The sequence below is a fragment of the Citrus sinensis genome, chromosome 9 (genome assembly GCF_022201045.2).
Source record: "Citrus sinensis cultivar Valencia sweet orange chromosome 9, DVS_A1.0, whole genome shotgun sequence".
NCBI lineage: Eukaryota > Viridiplantae > Streptophyta > Magnoliopsida > Sapindales > Rutaceae > Citrus > Citrus sinensis.
In genome coordinates this window covers 9,119,481-9,131,235 of record NC_068564.1, presented here as the reverse complement: position 1 = coordinate 9,131,235, position 11,755 = coordinate 9,119,481, and the positions used below count along the sequence as shown (strand labels likewise).

The 11,755-nt window shown below is 31.9% G+C and overlaps 1 protein-coding gene across 1 annotated transcript; it reads left to right on the top strand.

The window, feature by feature from the left end:
* Positions 1 to 1,590: 1,590 nt before the first annotated feature.
* LOC127899843 (uncharacterized) lies at positions 1,591 to 3,601 on the top strand. The gene is made up of 2 exons (XM_052433977.1): positions 1,591 to 2,600; positions 2,905 to 3,601. Exons 1-2 carry the CDS (start codon positions 1,591 to 1,593, stop codon positions 3,599 to 3,601), a joined length of 1,707 nt encoding a protein of 568 aa, XP_052289937.1.
* The last annotated feature ends 8,154 nt before the right edge of the window (positions 3,602 to 11,755 follow it).

Genomic DNA, 11,755 nt, shown 5'->3' with positions numbered 1-11,755 from the left:
AATTAGGTCATAGATTGATCAAAGTGTATACCACCATGTAGCAAAAGAATCCAGGGTTGATGTTCTTTAGAGAAAATTAGAAATAATTTATGAATAGCCGACAGCATAGAATAAAGTCAGTTTAATGAAGACGCTTGTTAACTTGAAATACAAAGAGGGGCATAGTATAACTGAACACACTAGTGAGTTTTAGGGTTTGGTTGATAAGTTGACAACTATGAAGATTGTTTTAGATGACGAGTTACAAGTATTGTTGTTGTTTAGTTCTTTGCCTAACAGTTGGGAGACATTAGTGGTGTCAGTGAATAATTCAGCGCTGAACGAGAAATTAACCTTGGATATAGTAACAGATAAATTACGGAATGAAGAATGTAGAAGAAAAAGAATTGAAGCAGATCCCTATGAGTTGCATGCACTTATTTCAAAAAGTAAAAAAGGCAGAGGAGAAGTCAAAGCAGAAATTCCCGTCAGTAGAACAATGATAACCCCAAAAGAAGATCTAAGTCCTAGAGAAAAAACATGAAGTGCTTTCATTGTTAGAAAATGGGTCACGTTAAAAAGGAGTATAGATTATGGAAAAGAGAACAGGTGAAGAGAAAAGGGTGATGTTCAGAAAAATGACAAAGAGAACACTGCAACCATAATTGATGGTGATATATGTGTTGTTTATGTTGAGAGCTCTGTAAATCTCACTTGCCACACCAGTGATTAGGTGATTGATTCGTGTGGTTCATTTCATGCTACTGCACATCGCAATGGTGACTATGACCAGTGGCAGACCTGTGCCTAGTCTAGCCCAAAAAAAATAAAATTAAAAAGTTATTCAAAAATTACAGAATTGCCATTAAATACATAAAATAATATTTACTTTTACTTATTCCTCTTTACCTTTCCATGTTTCTCCCTTTTGCATCCATCCAGCAGCAGCAATAAAATCCCTCACTCCTGCGGCTGTGGTGGTCCCTTGCTTCACTTTTCGACTCAAGCACTTTCCATTCAATTTTTAATAGGTAAGAATCACATCCTATTTTTATTTTATGACAGTTCCCTCTCTCGTTTACAAGTATGGATTAATTTATTACAACGCTCTCTCTCTCGTTTACAAGCATGGGTGAAATCAAAACATGTTTTCTATGATTCTCTTTCTTGCAATAATTAGGTATAAAGTATAAACAGTTAAAAAAATATCAATAATTGAGATTTGGGTAATAATTTTTGGTGATTATTGATTTGTTAGTTACCATATAATTCTAATTGATGGCTGGCATCTCTATATTAGAATGAATAGATAATAAATTGTCTAATAAATAAATTTGTTTATTGAACTTCTTCATTTGATTAAATTAACTCAAATCTCAGTGTTCATCTATTAATTTTTTTCTTATTATTCTAATATTTTACAATTTTTTTTTTCAAAAATTTGATAGGCATGGGTATTTGTATTAACCATATATTGACTTGTATGAGCTTTTAATGTTGATTTTTTTATTTTGCAACTTTAAATATATTTAAAATTAGTAGAATGTATAGCTTATAACACTTTTAATGATTTCTTAATTTTTACACAATTACATGTTGTTATAGGTTATAATGTCAAACAACAAATCCAAACCAAGGAAAACTCTACTTTCATTCTTTACTAAAGTAAATGATGGTCAATCATTAAATGGGACAAGTTCTATGTGCAACATTGATGCCTCAAGTTCTCCACCTAAGTCTCAAAGAGTCGAATTTGAGAAAGTTGATACTCCATCTACTATTGACACGCCTTATCTAGAACGTGATCCCAGATTGCGTTTTTCAATAAGTGCTTTTCCCATTGACAAGCGTGAAGATGTGCGGATGGCATATATAAATATGGGACCATTTCAACCCAAACTACAAAAGTATCCATCGACTAAATATGGTACGCAAAACCGTCGATTTCAATTTTCTTGGTTCTTGAAATTTCCTTGGCTTGAATATCCTATATCAAAAGACAAAGCATTTTGTTTTCCATGCTATATTTTTCATGATAAGCCATCTAAGAATGAAGCATTTATTGTTGATGGGGTTCAAAATTGGAAGTATGTTGGTTGTGAAAAAACATGTCCTTTTGCTCAACATGAAGGAGGTCATGGTTCTTCTTATAATGATGCCATATTAAAATGGATCAATTTAAAGGATCCATCTAAACATGTTGATAAGAGAATGAATGCACAATCTTCGCAACAAATTTTAGAGAATATACTGCAACTTAAAACCTCAATAGTAGCTACCAAGTGGTTAGCAAAACAAGCATGTGCTTTTAGAGGTCATGATGAGTCCATTAATTCTCTTAATCATGAAAATTTTATTAAATTAATTAAGTTGTTAGCAACAATGAATGAGGAGAATAATAAAGTTGTATTAGAAAATACTCCTAAAAATGCCCAATACATAGCACCTAAGATTCAAAAGGAGTTATTGAATATTATTGCTAATAAAGTACGACACAAGATTCAAGAGGAAGTGGGTGATGCTAAATTTTGTATCATAGTTGATGAGGCACTAGATGAATCTCACAAAGAACAAATGGCTATTATTTTGAGATATGTTGATTGTGATGGTTATTCGAGAACGTTTCTTTGAAATTGTGAATGTGAATGAAACAAAGGCCTTGACTTTAAAGAATGAGATATGCAATGTGCTTGCTCAGTACAATCTTTTAGTTGAAAATTTAAGAGGTTAAGGGTATGGTGGTGCTAGTAATATGGCGGGTGAATGGAATAGATTACAATATTTATTTCTCAATGATTGTCCGTATGCTTATTATGTACATTGTTTTGTTCATCGACTACAACTCGTATTAGTTGCAATATTTAAAGAAGTGCACGAGGTATGGCTATTTTTTTCAAAGTTGAGTTCTATTATTAACTTTGCTAGTGCTTCTTTCAAGTGTTATTCTGAGTTAAAATCTGCTAGAGAAAAAGAAATTATAGATTTGATAGCTTTCGAAGAGCTTGAGACTGGTATAGGGGCTAATCAAGTTAGAACTTTACAAAGGGCTGGAGATACACGTTGGAGCTCACATTTTACTTCAGTTAATAGGTTTATTGAGATGCTTGGTACAACTCTTGAAGTTTTAGGAAAGATGATTAATGATGGATCTAGTCGAGATATGCGTGGGGAAGCTAAAGGTGCATATAGGGAGATGAAATCCTTTGAGTTTGTGTTTATTTTGCTTTTATTGAATAAAGTTCTCAGAATTTCTGATATTCTTTGTCGAGCATTACAGACAAAATCACTGGACATCTTGAATGCTTTGAACTATGTCTCAAGTACAAAAAGACTTTTGCAAGAGTTTCGAGATAGTGGATGGGATGATTTTATTAGAAGTGTAGTATCTTTCTGTGAAAAATATGATATTACTATACTTGATATGAGTGATTGTTATATGGAAGGTACATGGCGTTCTTGTCAGCAAAAAGATTATATTACAGTTGAACATCATTATCACTTTGATGTATTTAATGCGGTAATAGATTTTCAATTGATGGAGTTAAATAGTAGATTCTCTGAGCAAACTATGGAACTCCTCACTTTGAGCTCGGCATTGGATCCAGTTGATGGGTTCAAATAATTTGATACAGACACTATTTGTTCTCTTACGGAGAAATTTTATCCTCATGATTTCACTCCAAATGAGGTGCTTGCTTTGAGAAGAGAATTAGAACATTATCAAATTGATGTGCTTTATCATCCATGGTTTCAAAATATGGCTTCCCTTTCTGAGCTATGTCGACGATTTGTTGAAACAATGAAGTCATAGCACTATTTGTTGATTGGTAGATTAATTCGTCTACTCTTGACTCTTCCTGTTTCTACGAGCATAATAGATCGTGCATTTTCAGCCATGAAACTTATCAAGACATCACTTCATAGTAAGATGGACAATGAGTTTTTTTTTTCAGATTGTATGGTTATCTATGCTGAAAGAGAAATTACAGATATTGTTAATTCAGATTCTGTAATTGATGATTTTTATAATTTGAAACCCTGAAAAGTTCAACTTCGGTAGCAAATTTGTATTGGGATTGTATTTTTTATACTACTTTTTTAAAATTATTTTTAGGGTAAAAGCTTATTTAATCCCTATATTTTAAGATTAGTGTTCGTTTAGTCCCTGTATTTTTAAAAATGCCTCGAAACATCCCTGTCATTAAAGTATTGATACCTCTACCGTTATTTTTTATTTTTTTGGCTTACTTTTACAATAATACCCTTTTATAATAATTTTTTGTTTGGACATTAATAAAAAGAAAATAATTAAATTACCAATTTCCCCTTAGAAAATAAAAAAATTATATTAATTTTTTTGCAAGCACCATTTGCACACTTGATAGTTTGCGTACAATTTTTGACAATTAAAAATTAATATATATTTTTTTATTTTTAAGGTTAAATTGGTAATTTAATTATTTTTTTTATTAATGTCCAAACAAAAAATTTATTATAAAAGGGTAATATTGTAAAAGTAAGCTAAAAGAAATAAAAAGTAATAATTTAATTTTTGACAATTAAAAATTAATATATATTTTTTATTTTTAGGGTTAAATTAGTAATTTAATTATTTTCTTTTTATTAATGTCCAAGCAAAAAAAATTATAAAAGGGTAATATTATAAAAGTAAGCTAAAAGAAATAAAAAGTAACGGTAGGGGTATCAATACTTTAACGGCAGGGATGTTTCGAGGTATTTTTAAAAATATAGGGATTAAATGGATACTAATCTTAAAATATAAGGACTAAATTAACTTTTATCCATTATTTTTATTTACAATATGGATTTTATGCGTAAGGCTCTTAATGTCTCTTGTTATTAGGTGTATTTTGTCATCTATATATATGAAATTTCATATTTACTTGGTACAAATTTTTTTTTTAATTTAGCCTAGGGTACTGCAGAGTTCTGGGTCTGCCCCTGACTATGGCCATGTTTGGATATGAAATGAAGGGGCATCCAAGATTGTGGGTATAGAAGATATTTGCTTGGAAACCAGCATTGGTTGTAAGTTGTTGTTTAAAGATGTCAGACATGTACTAGATATTCGCCTTAATTTGATCTCCGCAAGCAAGCTTGATGATGATGCTTATACTAACCAATTTGGTAAAGGAAATTCAAAGCTCACCAAAGGCTCCCCAGTGTTAGCCAAGGGTAGGAAAGTAAATACTCTTTATGTGATATAAGCCAAGTTCAAGAAAGAAGATGTAACTATGATTGTAAAAGATTTTGACATTGAGACATGACACAAAAGGCTTGGTTACATTGGTGAGAAAGGATTGGAAACTCTTGCCAGAAAAAGGATTTCTACCCACATTGAGACATGCCCCTCAAGACTTATGTTCGTTGTTTAGCTAGAAAGACACACATACTAACTTTTAAAAGCTTTTCTTCATCTAGGAAGTTGCAAATCCTTGATTTGATTTACATTGATATTTGCATGATGCAAAGTAGATCAATAAGAGGTGCACTTTATTTTGTGATTTTTTATTGATGACTATTCTAGAAAAATGTGAGCTTTTGCTTTGAAATCGAAAGACCAGATGCTTAATATGTTTAAGTTCTTCTATACTTATATTGAGAGAGTGACAAGGAGAAAATTAAAATGTGTCAAGGCAAATAATGGTGGTGAGTACAGAGGACCATTTGAGCAGTATTGTAGATCCCATGAAATAAGACTTGAGAGGACTGTACCAAAAACCCCCTAGCAGAATGGAGTTGCCAAAAGGATGAATAGAACAATTGAAGAGTGGGTTAAGTGTATGCTTTCTGATGCCTATCTTCCTAAATCTTTCTAGGCGGAAGCTATGCGTACTACAATTGACTTGATTAACCTTTCTCCTTTAACTCTATTAGATGGTGATGTTCTTAAGAGAGTTTGAACCACCAGCACCACTAGTTGAGCCCAGAATTAAGAAGATCTGCAAGAGAGAAGCGACTATCCACTGATATCCTCCATATGAGTATGTGATACTTTATAGATGGAGGAGAGATAGAATGTTTTGAAGAAGTTATGTCTTATCAACATAAAAATGAGTGGGTTAAAGTCATGCAAGAGAAAATGAAATTTTTGAATGAAAATCACACTTATGAGTTAGTGAAGCTTGCTAAAAGAAAGAGGGCACTAAAGAACAAATAGGTTTATAGGTTGAAGACTAAAAGCAACTCACAATAGTGGTACAAGGCTAGATTAGTTGCGAAGGGTTTCAATTAGAATAAAGGTGTTGATTTTGAAAAAATATTTTCTTTTATGGTGACAATGTCTTCTATCCGAGTACTTCTGGGATTTGCAGCTAACTTGAGTTTGGAGATTGAATAACTCGATGTAAAGACAACGTTTCTGAACGATGACTTAGAGGAGGAAATATACATGGAGCAACTTGAAGGGTTCAGTGTCAAAGATAAAAAAGAACTTGTATGCAAGTTAAAGAAAAGTTTATATGGGTTGAAACAGGCACCAAGATAATGGTACAAGAAGTTTGATTCTTTTATGGGTGTCATGGCTTTCGAAATACTATGTGTGACCATTGTGTTTTTGTGAAGAAGTTTGGTAATGATGATTTCATCATTATTTTGTTTTATGTGGATGACATGTTGATTGTTGGTCAGGATATTAGTAAGATTAATAATCTGAAGAGAGAAGTTAGTGAGTCTTTTGCAATAGAGGACTTAGGACAGGAAAAATAGATTCTTGGCATGAAGATTTCCTGCGATAGAAAATCTGGGAAGTTATGGTTATCTTAAGAAGCATATATTGAAAGGGTTCTTGAAAGATTTGACATGAGCTAGGCAAAATCTGTTTGTTCTCCACTTGCAGGCCATTTCAAGCTTAGTTCCGAGCATGAAGATTTCCTGCAATAGAAAATCTGGGAAGTTATGGTTATCTTAAGAAACATATATTGAAAGGGTTCTTGAAAGATTTGACATGAGCTAGGCAAAATCTGTTTGTTCTCCACTTGCAGGCCATTTCAAGCTTAGTTCCGAGTATTGTCCTACAAGTGAGAAAAAGAAGCAAGAGATGAAAGAAGTTCCTTATGCTTCAACAGTTAGTAGTTTGATGTATGTTATGATTTGTACAAGACCAGATATTACTCATGCAGTTGGTATAGTAAGCTAATTTCTCTCCAATCCAAGGAAAAAGCATTAGACAAAAGTGAAGTAGATTCTCAGATATTTAAGAGGCACTTCTAAGGCATGTTTATGTTTTGGTGGTGACAAATCTGTATTACAAGTGTAAATAAGTGCATATATGGCAGGAGATGTTGATTTCAGAAAATTCCTATCAGGATATTTGCTCACCTTTGCAAGGGAGTAGTCTCGTGGTAGTCCAGCCTTTAGCGATGTGTTGTCTTGTCTACCACTGAAGCTGAGGATATTGCAATCTTTGAAGGTTGTAAAGAAACCTTATGGATAAAGAATTTCCTACAAGCGTTGGGTGTGAAGTAAGATATCTTTATTGTGTACTGTGACAGTCAAAGTGCCATTCACTTGGGAAATAATTCGACATATCATTTGAAATCCAAGCATATAGATGTCAGGTATTATTGGATATGAGACGCGCTTGAGAAGAAATAATTGCAAATTGAAAAGATTCACAATGAAAAATAGGTCAAATATGTTGACAAAGTTGTTGCCTAAGGAGAAACTGAAAAGCTATATGTTGAAAGCGAGCTTGATGGTGTTCCCCATATGATCTTAATGGGGAGATTTGTTGGGTTCATCTCATTTGGAGTGTCCAAGCCTAAAGTTTTATAATTTTTAGTAATTAAGCAATTAAAAGAAACTTGAAAGGGGTAAATGAAAATTTTCATAAAATTAGGTTTTGAAAAACGTGGCTTTATAAAGAAAAGAAAAACAGGTGGCGGTTGTAGAGAGAAAAAGAAGAAAAGGATGAGAGAGGAAGAAAAAGGTTGTGGCTATTTTTGGTTTTAAGAATAGTAATTTCAATTTTTGATTGGATGATTGAAAGATGTTTTTAACTCTGATTTCTCCTAAATTTGGAGTGTAAGTTCTTATCATCGCTCTCTATAATCCTATTGGTCTTGATTTTTATTTTATCGTCTCGTTAGCTGTTATTTAAGATACTCACTCGTTAGAGAGATAGATATTAGGTTATTACTGTGAGCTAAGAATATTGAGATTCTTGATATTGTTAGCCTCTAGTATTATCTAGAGAAGAATTTGTGTTGTAATCCATCAATGTAGTGGAAGATTATACCGAACTATGGTCTCATGGTTTTTCCCGCTTTGGGTTTTCCACATAAAAATTTGTGTCTCTTATGGTTGGTTTTTTTTAGATTTTATTGGTTTATTTTTCCACCTATTTATTTATGGTATACATCCTATTTTAATTACATAAAGAATGAAAGAGTTTTGTTTCCGCTTAATTTATAACTGCCTGTGTGAGTTCCTTTCCCAATAGAAACTGTGATCATACTGAGACTATGAGTTCTCTCCATGAGAGGATATGTGTGATATTGTCGTTTGTTATTGGTTTGGTAATGGGCATATGAGATATATATAGAAAATGTGAGTTCTCTAATTCAAAATAATCTTTTGAAAAAAAAAGAGAGAAGAGAGGGAGAAGTCGAATTCCAACTTAATTTCTCATTTTTTTTCTTTTTAATATTGAGGTATCTATAGAAAATGTGAGTTACTTAATTCAAAATAATATTTTGAAGGGGGGGGGGGGGGGGGGGGGGGGAGAAGTCGTGTTCCAACTTTAATTTCTCATTTTTTTCTCTTTTTAATATTTAATTTCAACTTCCTTTTTTTAAGAAAACGAAATGTTGGAAAAAGTGAATGAGGAAAGTTTCAATAATTGAATGAAATGTTCCCACATATATAAAATACTCTATACGCTATTGTAAATCTTAACTTGATGTAAAGAAGAAAAACAAAATTTTCCACAACTCACCATCATTTTTCTCATATCTTTTGAATAAAAAAATAATAAATTGAATTTTCTAATAATTTAAAAGTATTTTGAAAATTGTCATTTCATCAAAGATATCCGAAATTTATCCTTTATTAATTTTGTAAATCCACCCCAATTCTAGAAAATAATTAGAATAACTTCGTATTATTTTTAAAATATACAAATCAATCAAAATTTTAGACAATTAATCAAGTAAATCTTTCCTATTATTTTTTATACCTAGGTATCTCTGACCAATAAGATTGCTCTATGATAAATTTTTATTTGACCATTTTATCCTTATAATCTGAAATGATTAAATTACCCAAAAATCATGAGCTCTTATATGTAATAGTTTAGGTATTTGATTTTTTTAATTGAATCTCCAAATCTCTTCTTTATTTGATTTTTTCAAAAATAGTATGAATTTATTGTAATTATTTCTGAGAAGTGGGGCTCGTTTACAAAAATTGTGGTGGAAAAATATCACCACCCTTACTATACTGTCAAGTAACTCACGATTACGACCTTTGTTTTTTTTTCTAATAAAAATAAAATAAAAATAAAAATAAATCTTTTTTTTTTACATGTTCGCATTGCAACTGGCTTCCGCGTGTCAGATGAAAGTGCTACAACCCAAATGAGTTCCACAATTTTTTCTTCAATTAATTCTTCTTTAAATCATAATTTTCCACTTGTTTTTGCCTTTCTAATTTTTTAATTATTCTTTATCTTAAGCGGTGGGAGCAAAAGTGTTGATAATTATGTGAAGAGATGATTAGTTAATTAATATTCAGCACTGCTGGTCATAATTATAATTGTCACTTGACACGTTTCTCTCAATGTTTATGTTTATTTTTACAAAATTATCATTAAAAGAAAAATGCACTCAAAATTAAGGATGGCTATAAAATTTAGATTCGGTCTGCATCCGCACGGATCTAGATCCGAATCTGGATGCAAGTGCATCCAAAAATTTGAATATCCGGATTCGGTTAAATTTTATTTTAAATTAAATATTAAATTAAAATATACACACACACTTAACTCAAAAAAATCTAAGCTAACTCCCTAACCCTAACAATATCGCATCTACACGCACTCATAGAATCTCACTAGTAGCCATAACCCACAAATCCTTAACGCTCAATCCGAAGGGCTTGTAACGATGTGGGCACGCCGTTGTTGAAGCTTGAGCCTCACATCGAAGTTGTTGCATGCCTCGCCATCGTCGAAGCCTTGCCACACCGCTGTTGCTGCACCCCTCGTCGTTGTCCAAGCCTGGCCTAATTGGATTGTTCATTCTTTCTTGCAGATAATTTTCTCTTTTGTTTTTATTAATTACATGGTTTTTTTTTGTTAATGATTTGGTATTTTGGTTGATTTTTTAATTTATTTGATTGTATTTAATGAATTGTTAAAATTTTAAATTATATATTAAATTATTAACTTTTGAATTTTACGGATTCGGATATCCAGAATATTGGTCCGCATCCATTGCAGATATTAACTGCATCTGGATATAAAAATGTAAATGTGGATCTAGATCCAGATTCGGAGTTTGCCAACCCTACTCAAAACCATCAAAAGTAAATTCAAATTTTGGGTGGTTAAGGTGTTCGATAGAATGAACGAATTGTTTGATGAATTGCCTCTGAGAAGTATAAGCCAAGCATTTAACATCACAAAATCAGCAAGTCATCACATGGTATGTGTGAGAGGTGACTCAGCCTGCGCCAGCATTAGCCAGCTTGAGCAAAGATGTTATACAAGATAAGCATACATAAAGACAACCTGGTGTGTCACTTCTGTTGGCACCAGACTTTAAACAAAATTCTGCTGAGGTGGCTTTGATTTGGTGATTTGGCGATTTGGCACAGTGCAACAATTCTTCTTCAACTCTACTAATTAAGTGAGCTCCCTTAACATTTTTTCATCTTGAAATAGAATCAAGAAGCAAAATCAGCATTAGATTATAAGAAAATTGAAAAAAAAAACAAACACTGACAAGACATAGATTAAAATAAAATAAAATTGTTTGTGTTGTTTAAAGTTGTGATACGGTAGTTGTTATTGCTGAAACAACACCAATGGCCTGATATGAGAAGTAGTAAAGGGGCTCTGATGACATGGGGCTTCAAAATGTAGTGACTTTCTGATTACTTATTTCTTGAACTTGAAGTTACATATGCTTAATAAATTCAGTCATATACTTTTAGTATATCATGACTTCACCAATTAGCATTTGGCTGAATGGGAGAGCACTTTGTGAGAGTAAGAGCATCTTCAAAAGGCTCTATAAATTTTACTCTTCAAATATTTATTTGCTTACCTATGTGGCAAATAGAAGAGTAAAAAAATATGTTATTCTCCAAAAGACTCTTCAAATATAAATGAGTTAATATTATTTTAATTAAATAACTTTTTTTTAAAGGAAAAGTTAATAGTAATTAAAACACCTCTCTCACTTTCTCAACAAAAAATAATAAAATATAAATTGAAGAGGGAGAAAGTAACTCTTCAAATTTGAAGAGAGATGATCATTTCTTATTTGATGAATCTTAATTGGAGTGTCTTTTGGAGTCTTCAATATTGATGTGACTCTTCAAATAAGTAATAAAATCTTATTTGAATAATTTTTTGGTGATACTCTAAGTACTCGAGCCCCATAAAAGTATTATGAGAATTAATTTCAGTCGATTTCTCAATTATTTCATAATTGTGGCTATTAGAATAAAATGTGAATGGAGTCCGTTTTGTTATTAATAGACTAGGAAAGGGGAAAAGAATAACTGAAAGAAAGGAAATCAATTAGTT

What these genes read in the sequence shown, in the direction of transcription:
- LOC127899843 (XM_052433977.1), top strand. Translation starts at nt 1,591, where the DNA reads ATGTCAAACAACAAATCCAAACCAAGGAAAACTCTACTTTCATTCTTT. An exon ending in TGTGATGGTTATTCGAGAAC is followed by an intron (nt 2,601 to 2,904) that starts GTTTCTTTGAAA and finishes TAACTTTGCTAG; the next exon opens with TGCTTCTTTCAAGTGTTATT.